This window comes from Schistocerca nitens, chromosome 2, assembly GCF_023898315.1.
Source record: "Schistocerca nitens isolate TAMUIC-IGC-003100 chromosome 2, iqSchNite1.1, whole genome shotgun sequence".
Taxonomy (NCBI): domain Eukaryota; kingdom Metazoa; phylum Arthropoda; class Insecta; order Orthoptera; family Acrididae; genus Schistocerca; species Schistocerca nitens.
The window spans coordinates 746,332,298-746,358,492 of record NC_064615.1 but is presented as its reverse complement, the minus strand read 5'-3'; the positions used below and the strand labels follow the sequence as shown (position 1 = coordinate 746,358,492).

The 26,195-nt window shown below is 41.6% G+C and overlaps 1 protein-coding gene across 1 annotated transcript in view; it reads right to left on the bottom strand.

Moving 5' to 3' along the window:
• Window positions 1-2,514: 2,514 nt before the first annotated feature.
• Window positions 2,515-26,195, bottom strand: part of LOC126236974 (26S proteasome regulatory subunit 7) — a 47,543-nt gene continuing 23,862 nt past the window's right edge. Inside the window, exons 5-9 of the mRNA XM_049946692.1 lie at window positions 19,116-19,284; window positions 18,789-18,953; window positions 6,670-6,861; window positions 2,892-3,087; window positions 2,515-2,803 (exon numbers count right to left, since the gene is read on the bottom strand). Coding sequence (XP_049802649.1) covers window positions 2,646-2,803; window positions 2,892-3,087; window positions 6,670-6,861; window positions 18,789-18,953; window positions 19,116-19,284 — 880 coding nt within the window. The 3' untranslated portion in view covers window positions 2,515-2,645. The remainder of the gene's footprint in view (window positions 2,804-2,891; window positions 3,088-6,669; window positions 6,862-18,788; window positions 18,954-19,115; window positions 19,285-26,195) is intronic.

The window sequence follows — 26,195 nt, the reverse complement described above, 5'->3', positions numbered from 1 at the left end:
TACATTTCATTTAAATTTATTATATTATTAAGATCTTATGCAAATTACAACACTGATTGCTAACACCACCCAGCAATCTTTGCCTCAATTTAATGGCCGTTAGTTGCCTGTTCACAGCAGTACTGCAGTATTGAGGACTTCAGTGCACGTGTCTGGCTTCTGGTGGAAGGAGGGGAGAGGGTGTTCGTGCAGCCTTCAGAAGATATATCAAACTTGCTGTAATCTAAGCACCTTACCACAACAGCTTGACTTTACCATGAAGGCTGATGTTCTCTGGCAACTTTTAGAAATAAAGTTTTAAAAATCCATGCAGGAAGCAGCAGTTTGCAGAGGTGTGCTGGCAGTGGCTGCAGCAGCAGCAGCAGCAGCAGCCGCCGCCGCAGCTGCAAACGGGCGATGAAAGTGCCTGGATTCTATACCTGAGGCCGATAGGTCCAAATGTTGAAACACTTTTGTAGAGCTTCTCAGAGTTCGTAGGAATTGAGGAATACTTTTGTAGAGCTTCTCAGAGCTCGTAGGAATTGAGGACTAGGCTAGCAGCTCTCGCAGGTGTAGGAGGCAATAGGTTACATGTCAAAGCCTTAGTTGGGCAGATTTAATGCTGCATCAAAATGGAAAATTAATCCAGGTCCATAAATACATTTCCAAGTAAATTGCAGAGCATATGTCGTGTAACTTGTCTCATGTGCTGCACATCAATGACACTACATGGATACCAGCTGCAATCATGAATACAACTTCACGCAACACCACAGAAGATCCAAGGACAAGGCAGAGGAAGTTTTGGCATCTCCCACTGAGCACTAGCGGAACACAAAGCGAGATATCAATGACACAGAATGAGCCCCAGCAATGCTGTAATGTGTGCTCCATTGTGCATTTGAATGATACCTGCTGACAAGGTAAGGCTTTTAAGAGTTCAAACATGACAGCAAGTAGCATCCGAACTTCCGCTGATAGTACTGCTCAAGAGGGCGATCGATGCCTCCTGCCAGGACTTCTCATGAGTTTTATTCGACGTGTGCTGGAAAACACCTGCTATCATAGTAACAACACTTGTCATTAGGCCAGCACAGTATGTCACAACCAAATGACTGAAGATGGATTACTGAAAGACTGACTCCACCTTCAGGCAGGACACAGCCGACTTCCACCAGATGCCAAGACCTCAATGCGTGTAGACGTCACAACTTTTTTCCCCAATAAAGCAATCATTTAAATGAAGTTGCAAAGGAAGGAGATGGTTGTGTTATATGACTCTGGTTTCTCCAAGTTAATGCTTTCTTTGCCTCTCTCCTCTTCAGAACTCACTGACTACTCAGTTTCTTCATAAGCATTTTTTCCAAACAAATTTTATGCAAGCTGTTCAGCTTTTGATGTCAGCGTTTAGTGGCCAAATTGTTGGCATAAAGAGCAGCACATGAGGCACATATGCAAGGCTTCACCTTAAGGCTGAAGAATCCTGCAACAATGTTGATTTGGGGGTACTTCTATGAAAATGTCAGAATGGACATTGTTTTAATTTACCAATTAACACCTCAGTGTTAATATACTTACCAATACCAACATCATTTCTAAAGTTCAGGAAGCTGCGTAACTGTTACAAATCAGTACCACGAGCATGACCAACGTAAATAAGATAAAGTTCAGTAGTACAAAACATTTCAACATAACATCCTACCGTTATCACCGTATCCACAGGACATGTATCACACAAAACTCATGTCAATTAGAAATCTAGAAAAACTACATACATCAGTGAGACCTGAGTTTATCCCAGCGTATCAGATAACTCACGAGAATGCAGCCAGTTGTGGACTACGTCACCCAGCTACATTCCTGTAATTTATTTGCACCTATCTCCCATTTGCCAACATACCCAGTCACTGTTACGTACAGTACTTTGGTGATGTTGACGTTTCTCTCTGTCATATGAGATCAATTACTGTTTCACTTGAAATTTTTCAATCTAGCCAAAATAAACACCACGAAGATGATACATGGTCTTAAAAACATAGCACTGGATGGCAGATAGTAAGTTTGGTCATGTAAATTTCCTGGCAGAACTTCAAACACTCTTGAAGACAGATCCTATGAGAATTTTGTTGCAATCAATGAGTACTTCACACAAACACTACGGCATACATAAGAGGTCTTAAAGCACAGACAATAAGACAATCAGCTTTGCTCAATTTGGAAATGGAACAAAGAATACTCAAATACTGGTTTGCATCACCTCATGAACAACTACATAATTCAGTAACTCTAAAGCCACTGTTCACTCCACAGCATGGTGTAGGATGAATATCAATGTTGAAACTACAGTGACTATTACATTTCACAAAATGTATTTAGGGCTTCCAGATCTTGGTTCATTCCAGTTTTGATTTTTTTTTAGTGTTTGTTATGTCAATCAGCTAATTTACCCAAAAATTATAGAACTTACTCTCAGCCAAGTAGAGAGAAATGTGCACAGGAATTCCTGAACCTGTACATCAAATCAAAAAAAATTAATGCAAATTTCTGAAGTATAAATTTTTATTTTTACACACATACACAGTACAATAACTTCAGAATTACTGATCATCATGTACATATTTGTCACAGTGACAATCACAATTTTTAAATTAAATCTGAAAATAAATTTAATTATATGTCATATATCTTGGAGTTGCTGAGAATTTTGCATATGATTTTATAACTTTATTTACAGCCTCTAGAAAATCTTTCTCAGTTGCAACTTTTCTTCTTGCTCGGATTGCAAACATTCCAGCTTCTGTGCACACAGATCGTATTTCAGCACCTGAAAACAAACGAGGAAAATTACTTGAGTTAGGCACTTCGTTTGCAATAACAGCTATATAAAATTTCTATCATATGAATTTACACACCTGTGCTGTTTGGACAGAGTCGAGCAAGTAGTTCAAAACGAATATCTCTCTCAACACTCATAGAACGAGCATGTATCTTGAATATGTGTGTCCGTCCTTCCAAGTCTGGCAAGCCAAACTCCACTTTTCTGTCCAATCTACCTGGTCGCATAAGTGCTGGATCCAGTGTGTCTGGTCTGTTCGTGGCCATTAGAACCTAAAATATACTGTATCTTAGTGTGATACTAAAAAGGGAAAAATGGGAAAAATATATTAAAAACAGAGATTCCATGACTTACCAAACGGGAAAGCGCTGGTAGATAGGCACAATAAAGAACACACAAACACACACACACAAAATTTCGAGCTTCGCCAGGAAAGAGGGAAGGAGAGGGAAAGATGAAAGGATGTGGGTTTTAAGGGAGAGGGTAAGGAGTCATTCCAATCCCGGGAGCGGAAAGACTTACCTTAGGGGGAAAAAAAGGACAGGTATACACTCGCGCACACACACACCTAAGGTAAGTCTTTCCGCTCCCGGGATTGGAATGACTCCTTACCCTCTCCCTTAAAACCCACATCCTTTCATCTTTCCCTCTATTTCCCTCTTTCCTGACGAAGCAACCGGGGGTTGCGAAAGATTGAAATTTTGTGTGTGTGTTTGTGTGTTTTTTATTGTGCCTATCTACCCCAGCGCTTTCCCGTTTGGTAAGTCATGGAATCTCTGTTTTTAATATATAAAACTAGTAATTATACGTATAACCAACCACTTATGCCTAGAAAATTCCAAGTGACCTTGCAGAGAGAGAGAAAAAAAAAGAGGCTTTCAATGTTACTTCAAAATAAGGTGTTATTGTGACAACTGAACAGAAAAGAGAAAAAGGGAACTATGAACACAGCATATTGTGTTGGACAGCATTAAGTCCTGTAGTAAGGGGATAAATCTAGCATATTACACCAGGAGCATAATCTTTTCATTTTCCTAGAATTATCAATTCCTGTGAAAGAATTTAGTGTTGAAATTGTAACTTCTATCAGCCTAAGCATTCCATTCCTAAATTTAAGTACAGTTGTTCTGGGTGATGATACACTTTCTGTGTTAAGTGACAGTATTCTTTCGCTTGGTACTGTAAAACTTAGCAATTCTTTGAATGGTTAAGGTTTTATACACCGGTGTACAACTTCCCGGCACTTTAGAAAACTAATTCCAGGAGAAAAAGAGAAAAGCTTTTTGGAAAGATCTTTGATGTGCAGCAACGTGTACGTGGCATATTTTCATATTATGATGCGACCATATTTTTTATTACGAAAGTATATATTCGAATTCAACCAAACACAGCATGTTAATTTCTGAAGCACTGAAATCAAGACTGTGATGCGCTTTTGTAAGCCAATCATAGCTCTTGTCATGTGATCTCGCCAGCCGACGATTGCAGATATTCAGAACGTAGGACACAGGATTAGTCAATCAATAGCAATATAACTGTTAAGTAGCGCGATCACACAAGTAGGAGAACATAATAGTTTAAATTAACACACATGGTGTAGCTACAAGAAAAGCTAAGCTTTCATATATAATATTGGTCTTTTTTGAGTGTGTTAAGCTTTAAGATACATCACACAAAAGTGCCCGTAAAATTTTAAATCATACATAATTGTTTGGCCTTCTGGGGTCGAAATTCTTCTACGTGGCTGGCTCTCAAAGTGTTAAGCTTTAAATGAGGGTCAAACACTCTGCAATTTCATATATCTGAAGTACATTCTCACATGAACATAATTCATCCTCTGTAAAATGAAATTTACTTTGTAAGTAACATTTTTCAAACCACCATTCGCAATATTTTCCTGCGACCTGTTAGAATTAATTTCAACAGACGTCAGGGCACGCCAGACTGGCATCAGTGTGCACGCACAGCTACAATGATGTAGGAATCCCATATGTAGCATTAAGAGATCTTACATCATGTCAAACAAAACAGGATATCAGAGGATACTCCAAGAGCATCGGAATTTCATAAACCACACTAAAATGCATAATTTGTATGTCCAGATTCCCAACCTGATATTAAGCTTTTCAGTGTGGTTTTCAGGATGCAAATTTTCTTGGAGTACCAGTACCGTAGTATCTCATGTTTTGTTCTTTATTATGGCATAAAGCAATACGTACCAGATGATGAAAACATGCTCTTGAAATTCAGCAAACTGTTTAAAATAGCCAATTGTGTGGGATGAAACATTTCATTACAAATAAATTGACTGCCTCTGTGGAAAAGATTAATAAAAGCCAAATTTCTTTAGCAAATCGACAAAAATAATTTCATTGTTTTGCAAGAGTATTAATGCTTGAATACCAAAACTGTGGAAATAAAATAAGATCATAAAACTGAAACTAATAACACATTTCAGCTTTCTGTAATTATGTGAATGTATTTTAATTCACGTAATAGCTTCTGGCCACATGGCCACAGAAATCAGTTTTTTTTTTTTTTTTTTACCTGTAAGCAAAAACATGGGTCACATGGAGACTACCGCCCTGCACAGTAAAACTCAGACTATCTTGCAGGCACGAATCTGGCAGCTTGGGCATGCCACAAAATTTTCCCAAGTAGCATCTGGCTGCTTGTTGCAACTGCTGATACAGCTAACAGCTACACTTCAAGTAGCCAGAAGAGGGAGAAGATACTGTTCATACCTGACTCAACTGCGCATCACAAGTCAGCTGACAACTGTTCAAATGAACCTAATGCAAACAGTTGTGACATCACGCCCATCGGAAGCAGTTTGTTGTTATGAAGTATTGCATAGTCTTCGTCACAAAGCCTTTGACACATTTTTCTGTTGGCACTGTGTTTTGTTGTTGTAAATGGCACATTTCCTTTGCAACTTAACTTTTATTCTCATTTTTTTATCATTTATGTTTTATTGCAGCAGTATTATTCTGCAGTAGCGGGATATAGTAACATTCTTTGTTACAGTATCAGTTTTTACCAGTCAGAATTACAAAAATTTAACTGAAAACAAAAACAATGAAAAATTCCTGGAATTCTAACAAATTTCCAGCTTTTTACCAGATTTCCTGGAGCGTATACACCCTGTGTCTAGTAATGGCATGCATTCCCATTATAGCCTGCCTACTGACATGCTTCTGGTTTTAACTTAACTGTAAGTAAAAGATATCAGAAAACAACCCAGATAGTTTTTCGAACTATGGAAAGTGCAGGACGGAACAACAATAATATATGAATAGGATAGATTGCTACTCACCATACAGAGTGGAATTGGAATCACAGACAGGTGCAACAAAAAGACTGCTATACATTTAAGCTTTCAGCCAAAATCTTTTCTTCTAAACTCAACACACGACCCACCCACCCACACATTAACGCAGTTCTGTATGGTGAGTAACACTCTATTCCTTTCATAATAATGTTAATTACTGCTATTGTCATCGTTTCCATTTGGATTACAATGTACGACCCCCTTAAAACTAACTCACTCACTCACTCACTCACTCACTCAAAAACAGGGTGTAATGATGCAGTGCATTAAAGGAACATAATTTAGGAATTAAAATGAACAAAAATCTACAATAAAATGTCATTATCTCAAAACTCTTAAGAAGAAAACTCTGCTTCTGGTAGTCTAACACCAAATATTCTTCACTACTGCTGTCACTAACTACAATTCTGTATTTGGGAAGCAGAACTCTCTTACCTACCTTTACATCATTTGTGACCTCTCTCTGTTTATTCTCACTTTGTTGTAGTCCAAAAAGCTGCCCAAGACATTACGCTGTACTTACTTTAATGTTACCCCTGGGATCAAAACCATCCAACTGATTTATAAGTTCCAACATAGTTCTCTGGACTTCATTATCACCACCAGCACCATCATCAAAACGTGCTCCTCCAATAGCATCAATTTCATCAAAAAATATAAGACAAGCCTTTTTGCTGCGTGCCATTTCAAACAGTTCTCGAACCATTCTTGCTCCCTATAAAAACAAATGATAACAGTGATATCAAATTTGAATGGCTGTTGTTGATTGCAAATTTTAATAAACTTCACTGTTCAAGTTACAGCAGCTATGTTGTGCCTCTTTCTAACTTGCTATGACAACAGTGAAACAGGTGATAAAAGCCCTGTCAATAAAACATTGTGACACAGGAAACAGTACTTGAAAATGATTAGCTGAAGAGAAAACACTGAACACACTAAAAAGGTAATTCTGTTTACAAGGACAACTTTAACCAACATAAAAAAAGCAAAACTTTCCCCCACAAAACGCCAGTACACTGATCATAATCTTAACACCTGAAATAAGTACTACTCACGCCTTTTTGATAATTCCTCAACTCAAATCACTCCACACCAAATGGTGTGTGTGTGTGTGTGTGTGTGTGTGTGTGTGTGTGTGTGTGTGCGCGTGCGCGCATGTGTGTGCGAGAGAGAGAGAGAGAGAGAGAGAGAGAGAGAGAGAGAGAGAGAGAGAGAGAGAGAGAGAGGGGGGTTTTGAAAGAGAGAATGGGGTGGGAAGGGAAGGGAAGTACTCAACAGCTATGTTAGAAATATTATTGCTGAAAGTCTGAGACAAATGGGTTTGAAATGCATAACATTTAGAAAGTATACAAATTCAGTTAAGTGTTGAATGCCCCATCCCCAATACTGCCGACCAAATACTGAATGGGTCTGCCATTTTTCAGCCTGTCATGTCCATTATGCTGTACCTTTCAAGTGATTCTCTCCCAGGCCTGACACTGCAGAACCTTGGAAGCACATCCACTTAGATTTTGATATCTCATTTTTGGGTTCCATGTTGCTGGACCATGGACCACCTGTGTCGTCTTCTCCAGCAGTTTCTGCTTTGTGCAGAGGGGACAGGGGGGCGGGGTATGTAATGGTGCCACTGGACACTGCTGTACGCAATCATGATGCAAGCAGCCAAGTGTGCACTGTCAAGGTGTTGTTATCCGATCTCTCTCTCTTCTTGTCTCCTGTTTCTTCACCCATACTGTATTTGACTGTATTTGTTCCTACCTCCTCCTCAATCACAGATCCTCTTCTCACTCTACATGCACACCACTGTCTTTAGCATTGCCAACCTAACGCCAACTACACTGCAACTTTGAGTTATTTTTCAGTTTTACACTATCTTTTCACATATTTTCATATTTAATACAGTTTTATATTTTTATCTGTTGTCTGCATATTTGTTATGGGCAGCCAAATGATATCTTGTGCTGCAAATTCCAGCTTCTACATTGCACAACGTTAATGGCAATGACTTTCCCGACTTTCCCTCCTTTGGACATAGTCCACATTCTCACCTCTGTCATATTAACAATTCTCAATCACAACTACTTCTTTCAAAAATGATCATTTACTTATTACAGTGTTTTTCAATTTCTACTTTCTGTCCTCCACATTTTTTCCTCCTCAGATTCACCATACCATGAGATTTAGAACATTCACTTTCACTCGCACCTTCACAAAACCCAACACCCGAATTCCTTCTGAAATTCTGAGTAGCCCTGAATACCTCTCAATGGGCTTAACTTAAAAATCGCCATCTCTTGGATCTCCCTTCTTTTCTATTTCCTCAGTCTCTAACCTTCACCACCCAGGTGCTATATAATTAAAATACCGAGACACCTCTCCTTAACCTACATCTGCTCTTTTGATAAAATCCTTTTATTGTTCCAGATTAATTTTCTATATCCTAATTAATTTTTCCTACAGGAAAATTAAAGAGACCTTTGGAGAGAAGAGAACCACTTATATGAATATCAAGAGCTCAGATGGAAACCCAGTTCTAAGCAAAGAAGGGAAGGCAGAAAGGTGGAAGGGGTATATAGAGGGTTTATACAAGGGTGATGTACTTGAGGACAATATTATGGAAATGGAAGAGGATGTAGATGAAGACAAAATGGGAGATACGATACTGCGTGAAGAGTTTGACAGAGCACTGAAAGACCTGAGTTGAAACAAGGAACCGGGAGTAGACAACATTTCATTAGAACCAATGACGGCCTTTGGAGAGCCAGTCCAGACAAAACTCTACCATCTGTGAGCAAGATGTATGAGACAGGCGAAATACCCTCAGACTTCAATAAGATACGTATTTACTCGAATCTAAGCCGCACTCGAATCTAAGCTGCACCTGAAAAATGAGACTCGAAATCAAGGAAAAAAAATTTTCCCAAATCTAAGCCGCACCTGAAATTTGAGACTCGAAATTCAAGGGGAGAGAAAAGTTTTAGGTCCCACCTCCAAATCGAAACAAAGTTCGTCTAATTGTAATATGAGACACAATTTAGGTAGAGAGCATATAAAATGCAGACTGGCAATGGCAAGGAAAGCGTTTCTGAAGAAGAGAAATTTGTTAACATCGAGTATAGATTTAAGTGTCAGGAATTCATTTCTGAAAGTATTTGTATGGAGTGTAGCCATGTATGGAAATGAAACATGGATGATAAATAGTTTGGACAAGAAGAGAATAGAGGCTTTCGAAATGTGGTGCTACAGAAGAATGCTGAAGATTAGACGGGTAGATCACGTAACTAATGAGGAGGTATTGAATAGAATTGGGGAGAAGAGGAGTTTGTGGCACAACTTGACAAAAAGAAGGGACCGGTTGGTAGGACATGTTCTGAGACATCAAGGGATCACAAATTTAGCATTGGAGGGCAGCGTGGAGGGTAAAAATCGTAGAGGGAGACCAAGAGATGAATACACTAAGCAGATTCAGAAGGATGTAGGTTGCAGTAAGTACCGGGATATGAAGAAGCTTGCAGAGGATAGAGTAGCATGGAGAGCTGCATCAAACCAGTCTCAGGACTGAAGACCACAACAACAACAATTAATTTTCTACATCCAATCTCCAAGACAGACCCATGCAATCCAATAGCTGTAACATTATACTAAACACCATCTGACAAAGCTATAAAACCTATACATACATTCTATTTCCACTTAATAACACAAATTTTGATGCCCTATTCTACCTCAAACAACTCCATAAACTGCTTCAACTTCACATAAAAAACAATGCTCTCATACACACTTGATAGACTTTCAACACTAGTTTCCAACTATCATTTAAAAACCTGGCCCCCAAAGAAGCCTAAGTGCTCTCTCAGGACCTTATATTCAGCCACAAACACAGGCTTTATCATTCTGGATTTGTCAAGGGCTCGTTTCCAATGCCTCTTTATCCGTTACTAGCCTTTCCCCAGCATCTTCGCTCACATAAACATACAAAACATATATTGCACACATCTCTTACTGCCACACTGTGTCCAGCTCTTCTGCCCTGTCTCTGTCCACCTCATCTCCATACCCTCTCTGTCTCTCCGTATCATTATCCTCCCTCTTAGTCCGTTTCTGTTGCCCCGTCTCTTTGAACATATTTTCCTCCCCTTCCCTTTGTCCATATCTTTTTCCCTTCCCTCTCTGCTTATCCTCCTGGGCCCTCCTGTTCTCTATACATCTGAAGCTTTCCCCAGATGCCCATCCACAGATATATCCCCTGCAAAATATGTCTATAAAGAAGGCCACTACAACTGCCACAACATGTTAGTGGCTTGAAAACATGTTTCTTGCTTCTGACACCAGGGCTGCATTGCAAAGCAGATCAGTAAGATAGGCCAATACTGTGTCCACACAGTATGGTTGGTTGGTTGGTTAGTTGGAGAAGGGACCAAACTACACAGTCATCAGTGCCTCCAACCTGAGATTAAGTACAACCGATAAAATCCCGCATTAAAAGAGGGAACTACAACATCCATAAAGTGAAACTATTGACAGGGAAGGAAGGAAAAGTACAGAAGACAAGGTGAGGGAAAGAAAGTGACTAATGACAGGAGGGAAGAAGCACAGGAGACAGAGATGCTCAGGACATAACAGACCACATGAGGAAAGGAGTGGGAAGGCAGAGGGCCAGGGTGAACCACCAAGCCCAGTTGAAGCCAATCCAGTCGGGGTGAAGGGGAGAGCATGAAAGCCTGCCATCCCCTTCACTCACCGATAAGGTGGAAGGCCCCTCCCTTAAATAACCTCCATCACGAATAAAACGTAAAACGAGATCTGCCGCTGAGGCATCGTCAGCCAACACCAGGGGGAGAGATTCTGGAAAGCTAAAAGTCCGTCATAGGATGGCTAAGTTGGGGCAGTCCAATAAGAGGTGAGCCACAGTCAACATCGATCCACAACAACAGAGGGCGGTCCTCACGACGGAGGAGATAACCGTGAGTCAAAAAAGTATGGCTGATGCGGAGCCGGCAGAGGATGACAGAGGCCTTACGAGAGGCCCGTAAGGAGGACCGCCATGGAGTTGCATTATCCTTAATTACCCTGAGCTTGTTCGGCGAAGAAAGAGTGCTCCATTCTGCATCCCAAAGGCCCAAAACCTGACGACGTAATGCCAAGTGAAGGTCTATTTTTGGAATGCCAATAGTGAGAGGGGGCCTGGTAGTAGCTAACTTAGCCAGATGATCAGCAAGTTCATTGCCAGGAATACCAACATGGCCTGGGGTCCAAATGAAAACCACTGTGCATCCACATTGAGCGAAGAGAGAAAGGGAGTCCTGGACAGCGATGACCAACGGGTGGTGAGGGAAGCACTGGCCGACTGCGTGCAAACCGCTCGATGAGTCACTACAGGTAGTGAAGGATAGTCCTGAGGAGGAGCGGATATGATCCAGTGTGCCCAAGATGGCTACCAATTCTGCAGTAAAAACACTACAGCCATCTGGCAAGGAGCGAAGTTCCGTGCGTCGCGAATAGGTGTAAGCAAAACCAGTGCATCCAGCAGCCATGGAGCCATCAGTATAGATCACTTCTGCACCCTGAAAGGAACTGAGGAGGCAGGAGAACTGGTGGCGAAGAACAATCTGAGGGACAGAATCCTTTGAATCAATTGAGAGATCAAGACAGAGTTCCAGCCGAGAGACGCACTATGGAGGGGTATGTGTGTGAGCGGAGAAGAGAGGTGGTAAAGGCAATTGCTGGAGCTCAGAAAAGAGCGACTGAATGTGGACAGCCATGGTAAGCCCAAATCGTGGTGGCTGCTGTGGCAGGGTGAGCTCCATGTCTGGATAAAGGAGACCATAATTTGGGTGCTTTGGGGTGCAGCGAATGCGGAGCACGTAAGATATCAGCTGTTGCTGACGCAAAACTGGCACCTCTGCAAGAAGGCTAGGTACGGGGCTAGTCCGGAAGGCACCAGTCGCAAGTCAGAGATCACAGAGGTGGAACCCCATTTTCTTGCCGATGGGGAGAGCTGTAGGAGGAGCCAACCTGGACCCAAAAAGAGCAATAAGAAAGAAAATTACAGATAAAAAATGGGCAGAGCGCCACGAAGGCCCCATTCGTGAAGGGTGGTGAGGATGTGGTGGCGCCAGGTGGTGTCATAGGCATTATGCAGCCCAAAGAAGACCGCAAAGAGGTGTTGCCGATGGGCAAAAGCCGACTGGATAGCAGAGTCTAGGTGCACCAAGTTACCCACCATAGAGCGGCCACAGCGAAAACCACTTTGAGTCGATGACATAAGGTCACGGAATTCAAGGATCCAAAACAGCCGCCAACTCACCATGCGTTCAAGGAGCTTGCAGAGGGTGTTAGTAAGGCTAATTGGATAGCAGCTATCCAACTGAAAATGTAGCATCCCTGGCTTCAACACCGGAACAACAATGCTTCCTTGGCTTCAACACCGGAACAACAATGCTTTCCTGCCACTGGGTAGGAAATACTCCCTCACCCCACAGATGGTTGAAGAGTGTCAAGATACGACGGTGGCCAGCCACCAATAAGTGTTGGAGCATTAGGTCATGTATCCGATCCGGTCCAGGAGCCACATCAGGACAAAGGGCGAGGGTGCTGCCAAAATCCCACTCGCTAAATGGGGCATTATACGGTTCTGAGCAGCAAGAAACAGAAGAAAAAGGCAGTCGTTCTGAACGCTCTTTCAGGAGAAGGAACGTGGGTGGATACTGAGCCGATGCCGAAGCTTCAGCAAAGTGTTGAGCAAAATTTTATGGCACAAAGTCCAGACTGGTAACAACACCACCATGTACGGAAATTCCTACAACCCCGGTGGGAGGACGGTGGCCAAAAATTCACTGGAGTTTCGCTCAGACTTGTGAAGAGAGGGTGTGGGGTCCTATGACAGCTACATATCGTTCCCTGCAAATCCGTTTCTGAAATTTGATTAGGTAGCGGGCCTGGGTGCGGAATCGTTTAAAGACCAGAAGAAGAGCAGTAGAAGGGTGCTGCTCGAAGTGTTGAAGCGCACGGTGGCAGTCTTTTTACGGCTGCAGCAATTTCCGGAGTCCACTAAGGCCGGCAGGAGAAACGTGAAGAAGAACTGAAAGGATGGAGGCAGTCAAGGTCCGAGTAGATTCATCAACACTGTCGTGTGGAATTATGGGGTGGGTGGGGGGGAGGGGGTGGGGGGGGGAGAGAGCAGAGGAGAAGGCACCCCAATCAGCCATAGATAGGGCCCACCTGGGAGGGTGACAATGAGACACACTGAAAGAAGATCAAAACAATCGGGTAATGGTCGCTGTCACAGAAGTCATCATGGACGCCCCACTCAATGGAGGGAAGAAGGCCAGGACTGCAGATGGAGAGGCCAATGGTTGACAAAGTGCCATGTGCCACACTAAAGTGTGTGGGAGCGCCTGTGTTTAGTAAACAGAGGTCAAGCCCCGCCAGAACAGCTTCAACTGCCTTGCCCAGGGCAGTAGTCGTATGACTACCCCAAAGAGGGTTGTGGGCATTCAAGTCCCCTAATAACAGGAAGGTAGAAGGGAGTTGTTGAACTCGCAAGGGGCCAATTCGGTTCCAACAAAAAAAAGTTCAAATGTGTGTGAAATCTTATGGGACTTCACTCCTAAGGTCATCAGTCCCTAAGCTTACACACTACTTAACCTAAATTATCCTAACGACAAACACACACAGCCATGCCTGAGGGAGAACTCTAACCTCCACTGGGACCATCCGCAAAGTCCATGACTGCAACGCCTTAGACCGCTTGACTAATCCCGCACGGCTCTGTTCCGACAAAGCGTGGAACCCACAGAGGGTCAGTGAGTAAGAACTGACAAAATGGGTCTCCTGGAGCGCAATGCAAGTGGCAGAGTAGAAGGAAAGATGCTAGAAGGTGATCCAAATATCCATTACAATTCCACTGGAGGATTCTCAAGCTGGAGTCCAAAATGGAAGTGATTGGACCAGAGTCAGTCACGCCACCGAGTCGCTATCCGTTACCGATAAGGATGAGGTAATATCCATATAGGTGGGGTCAGACTCTGTTGGTTCATTGACTGTAGGGGGAAGGCTGCACCTCAAGGGGTACCTTGTCCCTGCATTTCTGCTTCTCTTGGGAAGGAATAGAAGGGCAGACTTCTGCGAGAGCATGCACGGAATTACACCAGGCAATCTTGGCGCCCACTGGCCGCGGATCACGCTGCCGATGTGGAGCAGTAGATCGCCTTTCAGCGGGGTGCCAGGAATAGGAGTTCCGGGAGGGAGCTCCAGTACCAGCGGCCGCCGAAGGAGGGGAGCAATTCTCCGGCGGGGGAGGGGGAGCAGCACCTGAAGGGGGGGGGGGGGGGGGGGGGTATGGGTACTGAGGGGGAGGGGGAGTGGGATAGGGGGGAGGCGGAGGAGGAGGAGGAGGAGGAGGAGGAGGCTGAAGGCATGGGGCGAACGGGGTTGGGCTGGGAAGAGGAGGGGGTAGGAGGGGGAATGGATGTAACTGAAGCAAATGTATAAGTCATAGACACGGGATGGAGCCGGTCATATTTTTGACGAGCCTCAGTGTAGGTAAGCCTATCTGAGGTTTTGTACTCTTGAATCCTCCTTTCTTTCACAAACACCAGGCATGTAGGCGAGCGTGGACAATGCTGTCCATTACAATTTACACACATGGGCGGGGGAGCACAGGCACTCCCCTCATGGAGGGAGTGCCCACAGTCACCAGAGGGGATCAGTGGTGCAGCGGGACGTGTCCAAACCTTAAGCATTTAGAATATCTCATCGCTGGTGGAATGTAAGGTTTTATATCACACCGATAAACCATTACCTTGACCTTCTCTGGGAGGACATCCCCCTCGAAGGCCAGGATAAAGGCGTCCATAGCGATGCGATTGTTTGGAGGGCCTCGCTGCACACGGCGGATAAAACGAACCCCTCGCCGCTCGAGAGGATCCTCATCAGATTGCAGAAGAAGATCTCGGTAGAAAACAATGCCCTGTACTGAGTTCAAAGATTGGTGGGACGTGACAGAGACTGGGACGTCACAAGCACGCAGGGCGTCACGTTGGGCAGCAGAAGATGTCTTTATGAGCAAAGCACCGGACCACATTTTACTTATCAATTCAACTTCGCCATACTTATCTTCAATTGCCTCCACGAAAAACAAAGGCTTGGTCGTGGAAAACTACCGTCAAACCAGGTCCTGAGGGAAAGGTTTAAACCCAAGTCAGTGAGCTTGCCCCTCCTCCCAGGGGGTGGCCAGGGAGGGGAAGGCCAAAGGATCAGAAGAAGGAGTGTCACGTCTGCTACCACTCTTAGAGACGGCAACAGAATGGCCAGGGTGGTGAAGCTTTTGTCGCTTCATGCGCAAGACGTCCGCCCTAGTACCACCCACTCTGATCAGGGGCTCGCCCTGTGGGCACCACCTAGCCACAGCAAGGGCCGTGTGGCACGGCGGCCATTGCCGGGAGTCCTGGTGCCCCAAAAATGATGAGCATCGACTCCTGGGCAAGCACGAGGCGTTAACAGGCTGACATCGAAATAAGTGTCCAAGGAATAGAAAAGCAACTGGAATCAATCAACAGAGGAAAGTCCACTGGACCTGATGGGATACAAATTCGATTCTACACAGAGTACGCGAAAGAACTTGCCCCCCTTCTAACAGCCGTGTACCGCAAATCTCTAGAGGAACGGAAGGTTCCAAATGATTGGAAAAGAGCACAGGTAGTCCCAGTCTTCAAGAAGGGTCGTCGAGCAGATGCGCAAAACTATAGATCTATATCTCTGACGTCGATCTGTTGTAGAATTTTAGAACATGTTTTTTGATCGAGTATCATGTCATTTTTGGAAACCCAGAATCTACTCTGTAGGAATCAACATGCATTCCGGAAACAGCGATCGTGTGAGACACAACTCGCTTTATTTGTTCATGAGACCCAGAAAATATTAGATACAGGCTCCCAGGTAGTTGCTATTTTCCTTGACTTCCGGAAGGCGTTCGATACAGTTCCGCACTGTCACCTGATAAAGTAAGAGCCTACGGAATATCAGATTGAAGAGTTTTTAGCAAACAGAACACAGCATGTTGTTATCAATGGAGAGACGTCTACAGACGTTAAAGTAACCTCTGGCGTGCCACAGGGGAGTGTTATGGGACCACTGCTTTTCACAATATATATAAATGACCTAGTAGATAGTGTCGGAAGTTCCATGCGGCTTTTCGCGGATGATGCTGTAGTATACAGAGAAGTTGCAGCATTAGAAAATTGTAGCGAAATGCAGGAAGATCTGCAGCGGATAGGCACTTGGTGCAGGGAGTGGCAACTGATCCTTAACATAGACAAATGTAATGTATTGCGAATACATAGAAAGAAGGATCCTTTATTGTATGATTATATGATAGCGGAACAAACATTGGTAGCAGTTACTTCTGTAAAATGTCTGGGAGTATGCGTGCGGAACGATTTGAAGTGGAATGATCATATAAAATTAATTGTTGGTAAGGCGGGTACCAGGTTGAGATTCATTGGGAGAGTCCTTAGAAAATGTAGTCCATCAACAAAGGAGGTGGCTTACAAAACACTCGTTCGACCTATACTTGAGTATTGCTCATCAGTGTGGGATCCGTACCAGACCGGGTTGACAGAGGAGATTGAGAAGATCCAGAGAAGAGCGGCGCGTTTCGTCACAGGGTTATTTGGTAACCGTGATAGCGTTACGGAGATGTTTAGCAAACTAAAGTGGCAGACTGTAAGAGAGGTGCTCTGCATCACGGTGTAGCTTGCTCACCAGGTTTCGAGAGGGTGCGTTTCTGGATGAGGTATCAAATATATTGCTTCCCCTTACTTATACCTCCCGAGGAGATCACGAATGTAAAATTAGAGAGATTCGAGTGCGCACGGGGGCTTTCAGACAGTCGTTCGTCCCGCGAACCATACGCGACGAACAGAAAAGGGAGGTAATGACAGTGGCACGTAAAGTGCCCTCCGCCACACACCGTTGGGTGGCTTGCGGAGTATAAATGTAGATGTAGAACAGCTCGGGTACTAGCAGTGTGATCACTGTGGTGTCAGGGGGCTCAGCCAAGTGGGTTCTTAACAGCCCCACCACACTGACTGGTTACCATGCTGATGACCTAACAAGATGAGGGCCAGGGTACAAAGGGAAAGGGGAGGGAAGGGGGAGAGGAACCTGCACCATGGAAGCTAGGTAGGGAGTTCATTTCCAAATGGCTCACACTGAACGGAAAATTTTTGGAAATGGAGGTCAAACCCCACGGGGGCCAAAAACGACGAAAAGATGGATACAGCAAACTAAACAATAGCACAGACCAAAACAAAGCCAGGAGGATAGCCGGGTCGACAAAGTCCACTAAGAGGGAAAAGAGGAGGCAGGGACAAACCAGCAAGGATAGGGAGGGAGAGGAACATGGATGGTAATACAGCCTTCAAAGGAAAGGAAAGGCGGCTGTAATAGCTCAGGCCCCGTGCACGCCACACACGTACCCACAAAAGGACTTGGGCCCCCTGGGGGGGGCCATGTAGTATGTCTGTTGTGCAGAGCAGCCTATATGCCAGGGAGCTGAGACAAACATGTTTTTGCCTATACCTCCACTCCCATTGGAGCTAGGAATTTATGAACCCTATAAGCTGATACTCTTGAGGGCTGCTGCTTCTGAACCAAACTTGGCTGAAATAGATTCAGAGACTGGGAGGAGATTACAAACACACACACACACACACACACACACACACACACACACACACCTTTTTACACACACACCTACCTTTTTGAGTGTATAACACAGGAAGTAAGTATTTCTTCAACATTTGTCTTTCAAACCACACCCAGTCAGAAATACATGACAAAGTGTGCTTGCCTCCCTCCCTTCCCATTCCATCCTTCCACGTGTCCATCCACTGCAAAGCTTCCTATAGCTCTCAACCACAAACCTGGAGTAATCTTCCCCAATCAAATCCTTATCCAGTGATTTCACCATCCCAGTTACACGAAATACAATAAAAAACAAGGGTTTCACAATACCCAAACTGCTGTGAGGAAATACCTGAGCCCACCTGCTTTCTGATACCTGTACTGAGAAACGGTACCACTATGATACCACCTTACAACAGTGTGACCAACAGCTCCTCAAAACTGACCTAAATCGTCACAGCTGACTTCTTAATATTCCACAAATGGCAAAAATCTTGTACATAAATCTTCTACTCGTTTCCATAGTTCAGCATATAGTAAGGGTATCTATCTGTAGGGTATGCAGTGTGAATGATAACTGTTTTTTGTGTGTGTGTGTGTGTGTGTGTGTGTGTGTGTGTGTGTGTGTGCGCACAGGTTCATTTTAACTTCTATTTTCATTATAAGGTCACCTTCAGACAGAAGTTCATGATAACTTATGAAGGATTCCCCTTAACTGGAACTCTTACAGAATTCATTCATATTATGTTTGCTATGGAAAACTGCCAAACTCGTGTAATGACAAGAATTGTATTAGCTCAATAACAAACAATGATAACTTCAAACAGCATTCAGTACCAAAACTTTAACAACTATTAGGAAATAAAAACTCTTGAAGGTTCACTGATTAATCGTTCATACAAAAACTGTGTAAAGCGCAAATATGAGTAAAATATTAAAACAGACACTAACCTCTCCTACGTATTTCTGTACAAGTTCGGACCCAATGACCCTAATGAAACAAGCATCTGTTCTGTTTGCAACAGCCCTTGCACATAATGTTTTACCAGTGCCAGGAGGACCAAAGAGGAGGACTCCTTTAGGTGGTTCAATTCCAAGGTTTACAAACTTCTCAGGCTGAAAAATATATAAAATGCTAAAGATATAATTAAGTAAAAAATAACATTATGAAATAAAAAGCTTTATATCAACAATGAAACATTCTTTTAGAAAGAGAATTTGTACTTCCAATATCAGTTTGTATGTCAAATTCAAGCACAACTACAAAAGTTCACTTACATGCAATAGTGGTGTTTCAACAACTTCTCTTAATTTTTCAATTTGTTCTTTGCATCCTCCAACATCGCTATATGTAACATCTGGTTTCTCTTCAACTTGCATCATTGTGACTGTTGGATCTATCTTTGGTGGCAAAGGTATATGAATTTGATATTTGTTGCGATCCACACTGCAATAAGGAAACAAAAACATTTTTGTAACTATAAGTCAGAATCATCATGCTACACCATGTAATGGTATCATTAAGCTTGACAATTGGTCTCAGTTTGATAGGAAACAAGGTGTACAATATTTCTTCAACTACACCACATCTGGCTGATGCCATTCCTTGATTATTAGATTCCAAAAAGCTACCAAACTGTGAGGATGTTGACTACTACATTCATCTCTTGTTCCAGCCCAGATATTTTCTATGGGATTAAGACCAGGTGATTTACTGCATTTACTCGAATCCAGGCTGCACTTGAATCTAAGCCGCACCTGAAAAATCAGACTCGAAATCAAGGAAAAAAATTTTCCTGAATCTAAGCTGCACCTGAAATTTGAGACTCAAAATTCAAGGTGAGAGAAAAGTTTTACACTGCCCCTCCAAATCGAAACAAAGTTGGTCCATCGTAACATCAGACAATTTAGATCAAATGGATGAAGATACAGCTACAGTAGTTTGGTTCAAGTCATAAGCTTAGCAGTTAAGCTTTACCAGGTAGCCAATGCTGTGTGTCTGTATTTATACAAGTACCCTTCCTTTTTCACATGCTTCATCTGGTTTGAAGCGATTGATTACTTTGCTTTGATCTGATAAGTGCCGTTCTCTTTGTTATAGGTGTTTACGTCACTAAACTGAAAATGCATTATTATACTGTGTCATGCACTGTTTGTCGCACTCTGATAATGAGTGTTTACAACCTGTCGCCACTCGCGGCATGGCTTGCCATTGTGCGCGCTACCGCCGCTTACAACAAAAACAGAGGAATTATCTCATTAGCAAAACAATGGCAAGAGACTGCTATCTGTTGTTACTTACACTGCTGCTTTCTTTGATAATGATCAACAAGAACCAAATAATAGACTGAGTATGATAGAAGATGTTCTGAATGAGAATTTAGCGAAAATTTTTCTTTTTGAAAATCTTTGCAGGTGCCTGTTTAGTACATTACATTATGCACAGAAATTAGAGTCATCTTAGATTTAAAAATCTAGTCAGTTTCTGTGCTTCATTTCTGACTATCGCTATTCAGAATAAGAATAATACAAATATAAACATGACATGATATGTATATTCTTCTGTGTTTGCTGTTGTGTCACTCGTAGTTTATTAGGCAGACAGGATTTAAATGAGATAACAGCAAACACGAAAGAATACATGGCATAATGTTTACATTCCTATTATTCTTATGGTGAAGAGAATACTGCATGTGATTCATGATTCATAAAAGTTTCTATTAGCAACCATCTCTTGTCACAGGTAGGAAAAAAATTCGGAACGTAGAGTTGGCCATATTGACATACATCCCAAACAGTCTTTCCAGTCAGATTTTCATAGTAGATTTTTAGGGATGACTTCAAATGCAGAGTGTTGTTGTTGTTGTTGTCATCGTCGTCGTCTTCTTCTTCACTCCATAGACTGGTTTGATGCAGCTCTGAATGCTTTTCTATCCTGTGCAATGCAGAGTAGCAACACTTATAAAATAAGAATGATAAAAACTTAGAAATTAAATGCTGGAAATTAAAACAAAATTTTATTAGGTTTGTAAAACATCTTATATGACATGTTTAAAATATCAGTCACGATTCTGAATCACTATCACTCGATTCTTTGTTGCTCATTTCTTCATACAGAGCGCCGTCCTCTGTACCATCTAGTGCATTGGATAATGAACATTTTTTAAATGCTTGTTGCACAGTCCGATTCGGAACACACTTCCATGCATCATAAATCCATTGGCACACTTGCGACAAACTCGCACATTTTACTTGTCCTGTCGGTGTCAGTTGCCTGTCGCTTTTTGAAAGCCAGTCTGTGTACAAGCGTTTAAGCTAGTCCCCAAATGGTTTATTCAAACAGATGTCAAGTGGTTGCAGAATTGACATCATCCCGCCTGGAATTACTGCCAAGTCTGTTTTGCTTTCCTGTAATTTTTGTTTTACTGCAGGTGTTGTATGGCCTGTATTTTGCTCTAATACCAACAGACTGCGTAAACCAAGCATTGCACCAGGACGACGATTCCACACACACCTAATCCGTTCCAGCACCATGCCCTCCATAAACCACCCAGTTTCGTTTGCTCGTACAATTAGTTTTTGGAAACACTTCCAATTTCAGTAAAGTCTTTCGCTTGAAAACTATGAATGGGGGTAATTTATGCCCATCTGCTGTGCAAGCAAGCATGACGGACATCCGCTGTTTTTCACCCCCCGATGTAAGGACACTTATGTCTTTCTTTCCTTTTGCATCAACCGATAATTTGAAGGCATGTCAAAATATACAGGAGTTTGGTCAGCATTTCCTATCTGACCAATATGGTATTGCTTTTCTGTGTGCCACCTAATTATGAAGTGCTGAAATTCCACAAGTTTTTCTTCATAATTTTTTGGCAGCTTCCATGCAACTGAACTGAAGTTCACCTCCGAAGTGAAAAACCCCAGCACTTCATAAACAGATCAATCCAGCTGTGACTAGCCTTAAAATTTTAGATTTTTTGCTCTCTAGCAATTTCATGTGCTTAATTTTTAAAATTTCGGCATTCACAGGCAGGAATTTCTGACGCTTTTCATAAACAAATTCATTTAAAATCACTTCTAGTGCGTGATATCAGCCACACTTTGGCCAACTAAATGCTTTCCTGCTACTTGAACATTCAAATAATTTGTCTCTCTGCAGTTGCCATTGCCTGACACTGCTCTCATCAGTCCCAAATCACAGACCTGCAGCACAATTAGAACTTTGTTCTGCAAAAGAAATAACTCTCCTCTTGAATTTGGCACTATAATGAAAGCGCTTCATTATGGTTCTCTAACACCAACAAGCACTTCACAAAATTCCATGAAGCAATAGGTGCCGCTACGTAAAATCTTAATGAGCCCCTGTGTATCAACTCATTCAACAATCCTAAAGCCTTGTGCATTGTTGGTATGTTTGTGTAAAGAAATTATTTTTGTTGCTATGAATATTTGAAAGGCTGCTACATTCAAAGATGAAAAATACAGAATTTCTCTTTACTTCGTTGGATAATGTATGAAAATGCAGTGGCCGAAACTCGCGGTGGAGAAAAAAGCTCGTCTTCTACCTTTTTTAAAATTTATTTACTGATGCAGAGGTTTGGGTCCAGTATTTATCTTTGTGCCTGCAAAGCATGCCTGTGTAGCGCTACATATATTCGACGGCAGAAGTTAGTTGTGGCAGCAACTACCAACATTTTTCAGAACTTCTGCTTACTTTGCACTTGATTCTAAGCTGCAAGTGGTTTCTTGGACTACGAAAACCGGAAAAAAAGTGTGGCTTAGATTCCAGTAAATACAGTAGACCGCCAGTTGACGTGTGATATGATACCTTAGCCATCACCAAGTCAGGAACATATATGTGCATCCATGCAAACATGGCAGTCGTCATCTTGGAAGATGAGAGAGACCACAGCATAGTCACCCCGAAGACTTAGAAGGAAGGGGAACATTTGGTCACCAGGAATATTGAAATACACATTCTAATCTTCTAGTTTTTGAGGTTCCAAAACTGAGGTCCCACATCTAGCTTAGCACTATTCTGATTAAGAATTTACACACAGGTAAAAATAGGCAAATATCTCCAATACAATGAGCATGCCTTTTGTGCTAATGATTGTCATTAAAACAGTTCCTGGTATACTAGAAGAGTCTACACCAGCGATAGTCAAGCTGGTCCCTACTGCCCACTAATGGGCATTTCAGTTTTAGTGATGGGTGGAGGGCAGTAAGTGATTTAACACATTTTCATTGGGTTTTCATAAAAAGTTAACAAAATATTTGCTAAGTTGTTATTACCTTAGTTTACGGACTGTAAGATGCACTTTTTGCTCCAAAAAATTGCTTCCAAAATTCAGGTGCAGTTTATACTCGAAATTAGTATAAAAATGTCCAGTGTTTGACTTAAAATTCCTGCCAGTCTTAAAAATGGCCATACTCTCAAGCCACAGGAAATCTATCTCTATTTGGCAACACTGCATTCAACTCTTAACAGGAGTGCACCAACACGACGAACAGGGGTTTCAGGGATTCACAAGCTTGCAAACACTGTCTCCCCCCCTGCCCCACCATCACCAAACCAGAACACTGTCTTGCCTATGATGCATCACTGCAAGCTACAGTGCCAATGAGCTTTAACTGAAAGTGATTTTTGTTATCAGTAACAGTACAACATTTTTGTTAGCACCATAGCTAGTTTTGCAATGGAAAAATAAGTTACTCATATGATGGGGGCCATAAACTGAAAGAAATCACATATACAGAAGAGCCTGGAAACAGAGCAGTTGAGTGGCATTTCAGCCCTCCACCAACATTAAAAACCATTCATGACTGGCAGGCTAATAACGAACTAAAAAACAGAGGACTGAATGCAAAAGGCCGAAACTAGTAGATGACTATTGAAATGGATTAAAAGATACTATCGAAATTGCATCTGAATTAATACAAAAATGACTCAAATACACGCTCATAAGTTAGCACTACAGTGGAACTTAACAGACTAGAAGGATGGAGTCGGTTGCTGCTACAGGTTTGTTAAGCATCATGAACTTAGCATGTGAACCAAAACCAAAATATCTCTGAAAACACCACAGGAGTATGAAGAGAAAATATTACCTTTTCAGCACTTTATTATTCAATAATGAAAGAAAACCAATGTGGAACTAAGCGAGATAATGAATATGGACAAAACTCCTCTATCATTTGATGTTCAGAGTCACTGAACGGTTGGCATGAAAGGTGCTAAAACTGTAACTGTGGCCAGGAAAAAATGCACTATGCTGTTCTCATTTCATGATGTGCTGACTGTACTAAACTTAATCCAGTAATCATTTCCAAGTGCAGAACAATCCCAAAACCTTCTGAAATACCACCAGGTGTTGGTGTTCACGTGCATGACAAGGTTGGCTTGATAAGGCTGGTATGAAATTATGGATTAACAGTGTGGGAGAGATGGAAAGGTGTTCTTGTGCTAGATCAGTTCAACAGTCATTTGAAAAATTCTGTCAAAGAGAAATTGAGACACAGAAATACAGAGCTTGCTGTTATTCTGGGAGGACTTACTTCACAATTGCAATCTCTTGATGTCTTTACAAATAAACCATTTAAACTGTGTATGAGAGAGGAAAATAACAAATAGATGATGGATGAAATCCAATATGAATTCACACTGAAGGGAGCTTTAAAATAACTCACAATCAAAGAAGTGTGTCAGTGAATAAAACAGTCATGGTCTAGAGAGAGAGAAGACATTGCTAATCTTTCAAGAAGTCTGGCATAAGTAATGCTCTCAATGGCAGTGAAGACCATCTTATATATGAAGAGGATAACAATGAAGAAGGAAGTTCAGATGAAAATCTTCAGGGATTTTTAAAGTCAGTTCGGTTTTATAAACTAAGATTTTTTTTTTAGTCTGCCCTTGGAATTTAATAGTAAAAATGGTAAAAATGTTATTTTTAAAAACTGCCTAAAAATTGAAGTGTATCTTATAGTCCACAGTGTCGTAGTCCTGAAATGCAATATATGCTTTAACCTACTGTAACAATACTTCAGAAATTTTATAAAGTTACTTCCCTATTTAATAAATCATTAATGTGGAACAAGTGAGCTGTTAGCAAATTTTACTACTAACAGGGATATAAATATGGTCAATAAGTAAGAAAGATTGACTATCCTTGGCCTACACCAATGATATTTTGACATACTTGGATTTATGTTTGTGGGGTGTACTGAATGAGTACACAAATAGCAAAAACATTTATGGTAGCCTACAACACAAGGTCTATTCAACAGGTATTGGCATCACTTCAAATAATATTGCTGCTTGCTGTTTCAAACATTTTGAACACATCACAACTACACAGTATTTCACTAAGACCCTATGATGAAATAAATCAACAGAAAATGTAAGACAAAATATAATTATGTATATGTAGACAGATCATCAAAATTAATGAAAAATAAGAAGCACTGAGTAGCAGACAGGCATGCACACCAGATAATAATAATCTACACTTTCATAGAAAGTCTCTTCAGAGCTAATTAACACACTAATCTCAAGACACATATTTCAGGAGAAACTTTCTACTTTTAGGTGTAAACATGATTACTGCACTGATGTGGATGGTTCAGTGACAAGGCTGAAGATTGAAGTACTTAATGTAATAATCTACAGTTACCTACATATGTTTGTACAAAGAAGCAATAGAGCTGTCAAAGAAGATAATGAACATATATTCATGATAATCCTGATGTGACAATAAGCCGAAACTAGCAGACAATACCCTATTACTGCATATATTACAAAACAATAAAAATAATGGGTCTTAGGAAAATAGTTGACAATACCAAGTAAAGGAAGTAAAACACAAGATGACCACCACAAAATACTGGTCAAGAAGCTCCAAATATGAAGGGACTGTAACAGAAGCAAACAGTTCGTAAGTATTTTGTTATTTTATTTGTAGTTGTTACTTTTCAGCAACAGTAGTATATATTTTAGAATGAAATACAGTCACTTGCAAACTATTTGTGTGTCTTTTACCGGTTTTGACAAATTAACTGAATTTTATTCTGAAATAAATATTTTGTCAAAGAAAGAAACAAAATTACCAAATGTTTGCAGAAAGACGACACACATCCCAAAACATAATGAATAAGGTTTACATGCTTATAGGTATAAATACCACATATTTCATCAAGTGCCAACAACATTTTGACACAGATTATACCAGCAATTACTCTATCTTTATCAATTACACCATTTCAACATCACCTGGATCAGTCCCTGCGCAACAGTAAAGACTCTACGATAAAAGCAGAAAAGTAGGTATTTTTACTATGTGATGTAGAAGTGGAGTGTTG